This window comes from Lontra canadensis, unplaced genomic scaffold, assembly GCF_010015895.1.
Source record: "Lontra canadensis isolate GAN:19392208 unplaced genomic scaffold, GSC_riverotter_1.0 scaffold26, whole genome shotgun sequence".
Classification (NCBI taxonomy): domain Eukaryota; kingdom Metazoa; phylum Chordata; class Mammalia; order Carnivora; family Mustelidae; genus Lontra; species Lontra canadensis.
Genome location: NW_022631020.1, coordinates 9,634,579 through 9,638,667, shown reverse-complemented (window position 1 = coordinate 9,638,667; position 4,089 = coordinate 9,634,579). Strand labels below are relative to the sequence as shown.

The 4,089-nt window shown below is 39.2% G+C and overlaps 1 protein-coding gene across 3 annotated transcripts; it reads right to left on the bottom strand.

The window, feature by feature from the left end:
• Positions 1-290: 290 nt before the first annotated feature.
• LOC116871472 (cytoplasmic protein NCK1-like) lies at positions 291-2,048 on the bottom strand. Of its 3 annotated transcripts, none has more exons than XM_032864165.1 (3): positions 1,993-2,048; positions 1,655-1,895; positions 291-1,255 (listed from the first exon to the last, which is right to left on the bottom strand). In XM_032864165.1, the coding sequence occupies exons 2-3, from the start codon at positions 1,875-1,877 to the stop codon at positions 345-347; spliced, it is 1,134 nt and encodes a 377-aa protein (XP_032720056.1). In that variant the 5' UTR covers positions 1,878-1,895; positions 1,993-2,048; the 3' UTR covers positions 291-344. The 3 variants fall into 3 exon arrangements, with proteins under 3 accessions (XP_032720056.1, XP_032720055.1, XP_032720054.1); XM_032864164.1 differs by having other exon boundaries at positions 291-1,252; positions 1,652-1,895; positions 1,958-2,043; XM_032864163.1 differs by having other exon boundaries at positions 1,958-2,043.
• Between the last annotated feature and the right edge of the window lie 2,041 nt (positions 2,049-4,089).

Genomic DNA, 4,089 nt, shown 5'->3' with positions numbered 1-4,089 from the left:
TACAAGGAAATAAAGAAAATAAACCAATATATTCTTCCATGTAAAGACTTTTGATCTGCATCATTTCTTCAAAATATAAAACCTTAATATTAGAAGCAAAGAGAAAAAGAGCAAAGAAAACAATAAAACAGAAGACCAAGGATAAGGAACTGCTTTGTGCAGATGTTTTGCATATGTAGTATATATGTATGGGCTGAGTTATAATAAAAATACTTATGTATTATAGTCAATTCTCATGTAGGGTCAGAAAGTGATTTCCAATCAAACATGATTGGACTGACATTTTCTGTCTTCAATTACATGACGAATTACAGCTGTGTAGCAGTCACTTCTGATCAGCATTATCATGACAAATGCTTAATAAGATACAGTTTTTCTCCTTGTTCACTTGTAAAAATTGGTGCCTTTTTGTAATGTTCTACAAGTTCTTCCATGGTGCTGAATTTACGCTGCCCAATGCAGTAGACAGTCTCTTTTAGCTGGACTTTAAAATGCTTGTTCTTCCCTTGTGCTTTTAGCGATACAGAGAAATCATTTGGCGAAGATTCACTATCACGAATGAGGAAATCCCCTTCATGCCCTCTTTCATTTAATGCCATTTCTGATTGATGCCTGGTGACTTTCCCATAGTACCATGGATTGCCAGCAAACTTTCCAATAAGTGAAGGCCTAATGTAATCACACTGCAGAGGTGATGGTTCCAAACCTGAGGTTAATGGATTATTCTGCATAATGGTAACATAGTTTTTTGGCACCAGACCAACCATTCCATTGATCTTCCTGCATTTCCACCATTCGGGGTCATTTTCAGGCTTTTCAATAACATCCATTACATCTCCTTTCTCAAAATTAAGTTCTTCATCATTGGACGAACTGAAGGGGAAAAGAGCCTGTACCACATGCAACACTTGCCCAGTACTTAGGTTATTGACAACTGCTGCTAATTTCTCTGAGAGAGAACCCACGTGGTCACCCAAAGGACTGTCACCTTCCTCAGTTACATAGTTTGAAGGGAACCATCCAACTTGTCCATTGTAGCTACCCCGCCACCACCCATCACTGCATTTCTCCATGACGATCACCTTTGTCCCTTTTATCAATGATAATTCATCCTCTCTCTCTGCCATGTAGTTAAATTTCACATAAGCAGGCATGTTGAGGTCATAGAGACGTTCCCCTGGGTCAACAAAGCTATCATCAGCAGGAGATGCAGAATCTGGCACACTATGTTTTCTTTTCACTTTTCCAATGCCTATAACAAGTAAAAGAATGAATCAGTAACCCAAAACTTCACAATAAGGAAAAGTCCAGGACCGGGTATTTTAACTCATGAATTCTAACAAACATTTCCTTTTCAAATTTCTACAAAAAGAGTAGGGAAGAAACAGTCCATAACTCATTCTATGAGGTCAGCATTACCGTGATATCAAAGCCAGATAAAGATATCACAGGGAAAGTATTGACCAATATCCATTATGAATACAGATTAAAAATTCCTCAACAGGGGCACCTGGGTGGCTCAGTGGTTTAAGCCTCTGCCTTCGGCTCAGGTCATGATCGCAGGGTCCTGGGATCGAGCCCCACATCGGGCTCTCTGATCAGCAGGGAGCCTGTTTCCCTTCCTCTCTCTCTGCCTGCTTGTGATCTCTCTCTAAAGTATCCTTCAGATTTTTTACAATAGATGCCTTCCGAGCACTGTTTTTCCTCTCCACATAGTTAGAAGGCACAAAACCAGTTTTATTCATGGAGTTTCGAACTCGCCACCAGGACTTAGAGTCATCCAGAAGCCATAATCTCTCATTCTTCTTGATGTCCAGCTCTTGTTCTTGTTGGGCTACATAATCAAATTTGGCTACTACCACCACTTCTTCTGCCATCTTTCAGCAGCTTCAGCACTTCTCTTTTATGGAGGTTTTCTCCTTCCTTTTGCGGGTGGAGCAAATCACACAACAGCTTCCTTCCTTCTGCCGGGTCCGTGTGGCCCCAGCTCACCTGAGGAAGGGACCGGGAGACCGCCGTGGCCGCCGCGATGGCCGTTACGGCCTGACAATGGCTCTTTCATTAACAACTATTTGTTCTCTGTGAAATATGCTGCCATCAGCGTTATGCCAAAGAAAACAGAATCTCTTAAACTAGAAACCAGCCAAAAACAGAATCTCATAGCACTTCAGGAATGAAAGGAGGGAACAGATGTGGATTATCTTATAAAGGATTTATGGCAGATATATCTAATTTCCTGAACCAGTGCTCAATTTCAAACCTTCCCTGTTGTTCCTATTAAAAAAAAATAGTATAAGTGAAATATAGACTTCCACTTAACATCAGTGATCTATTCTGGAAATCAGATGTTCTTCTTGAAAACAATAACTTAAAGCCTATATCATAGGCAAAATTATAAATTCACATGTTATATTTCAACTCAAAATCCCCAATCAGCCTCTTAAACAAGAAGTAAGAGTAACAGTCTCCCATTTGTAAAAGCCACAGAAAATCAAATTTGCACTTACATTAAGGCAAGAGGATTTCTGAGTGAGGTAGGCTATTCAGTAGAAAATTACCAGAATGTAGTATTCAAATTGAGACATGTAAGAAACTACAGTCCATCAAAAATCAGGCACAAAATAGGAAAGTCTCTTTTCCTTCCCCTGGCATTATTAGTTAGCAACCACATCTAACATAAGAAAAATATTATTGGGAAGAAACAATTCACACAATTGAAGAGAATCTTGAAGACCAGATGACATGAAAATTATCAAGTAAGGGAGCTTTAGGCTGTCAGGGTAGTTGGAACTTGTGGAAAGTGCTTTGAAGTATTTCTTAGGATAATTCAATTCAAGTTTCCTTCCTATGCTCTGCTCAATATTCAAGTTCCTGGAAGGGTTGAGCATTTTTTTTGTTGTTGTTGTTGTTGTTTCATGTATTTACCCTTCAGATAGTAGAAGCAATTCCTTATATGGATAAATGCTGAAGAAATAAAACCATAATTTAAAAAAAAGTTTTCCCTATATTCTACCCCTTGGCTGTCAAATAAATGTGTATGTACATACCTGCACATGCACACTGTTAAATAATTCTCAGAAATGCTCACAGGGGCACCTAGCTGACTCATTTAGAATCAGACTCTTGGTTTCAGCTCAGGCCGTGATCTCATGGGTCATGGGATTGAGCCCTATGTTGGGCTCTGCAGTCAGCATAGAGTCTGCTTGAAAGATTCTCTCCCTCTGGGGCACCTGGGTGGCTCAGTGGGTTAAAGCATCTGCCTTTGGTTCAGGTCATGATCTCAGGGTCCTGGGATTGAGTCCCCCGTCGGGCTCTCTGCTCAGTGGGGAGCCTGGTTCCTTTCCTTTCTCTCGGCCTGCCTCTCTGCCTACTTGAGATCTCTGTCAAATAAATAAATAAAATCTTTTAAAAAAATGCCAGTGAATATAATTGTTAAAGAACAATGTGGGGGCTATGATGATGATGAACTATCAGGGTTTGAGAAAATTCCTAGGTGTGTTGTAAATAGACACCTGAGAAAGCAGAGGTGTAGGATCATATTCATAATAACTGCATTTCTCGTATGAAATAATTCTGCTCTGTTGACAGTGGAAGGAAACAAATATAATCTGTATTAGGTTTTAAAAAAACTTAAAAATACAAAAACTGCAGGAGCAAATTACTTGTTATCCAAAGACATATTTTCTACCCCATTGTTGTCCTCATCAGTCAAAACCTAATTTTAAATGAGTTCTTCATGGTCAGTTGAGACATCTGGATCACACATGACCTTTCTATAATATGCAGAGGAGGGAGAGTATAAACAATCATGCCTACATGTCTATGTGGTGAACGTCTGCATTTACCTCAGAAATGCCATTTTTCAATGTATTTAAGCTTTAACAGAAAGGAACTCTAGGAGTTTCATATGGAGACTTAACAGATAAGAGGAAATAGCAATAGAATTTACATTGTCTTTAAGGATCATTAAAAGTAGATGCTGAAAATTTGGGGAAATGAGCATAGGTTCTGTTAGGAGTCACACTACAGTTGATAGGAAATGTACTTGAGTCAAAACTTAAACTGAGTTTGCTTCGGTGATGACTATTT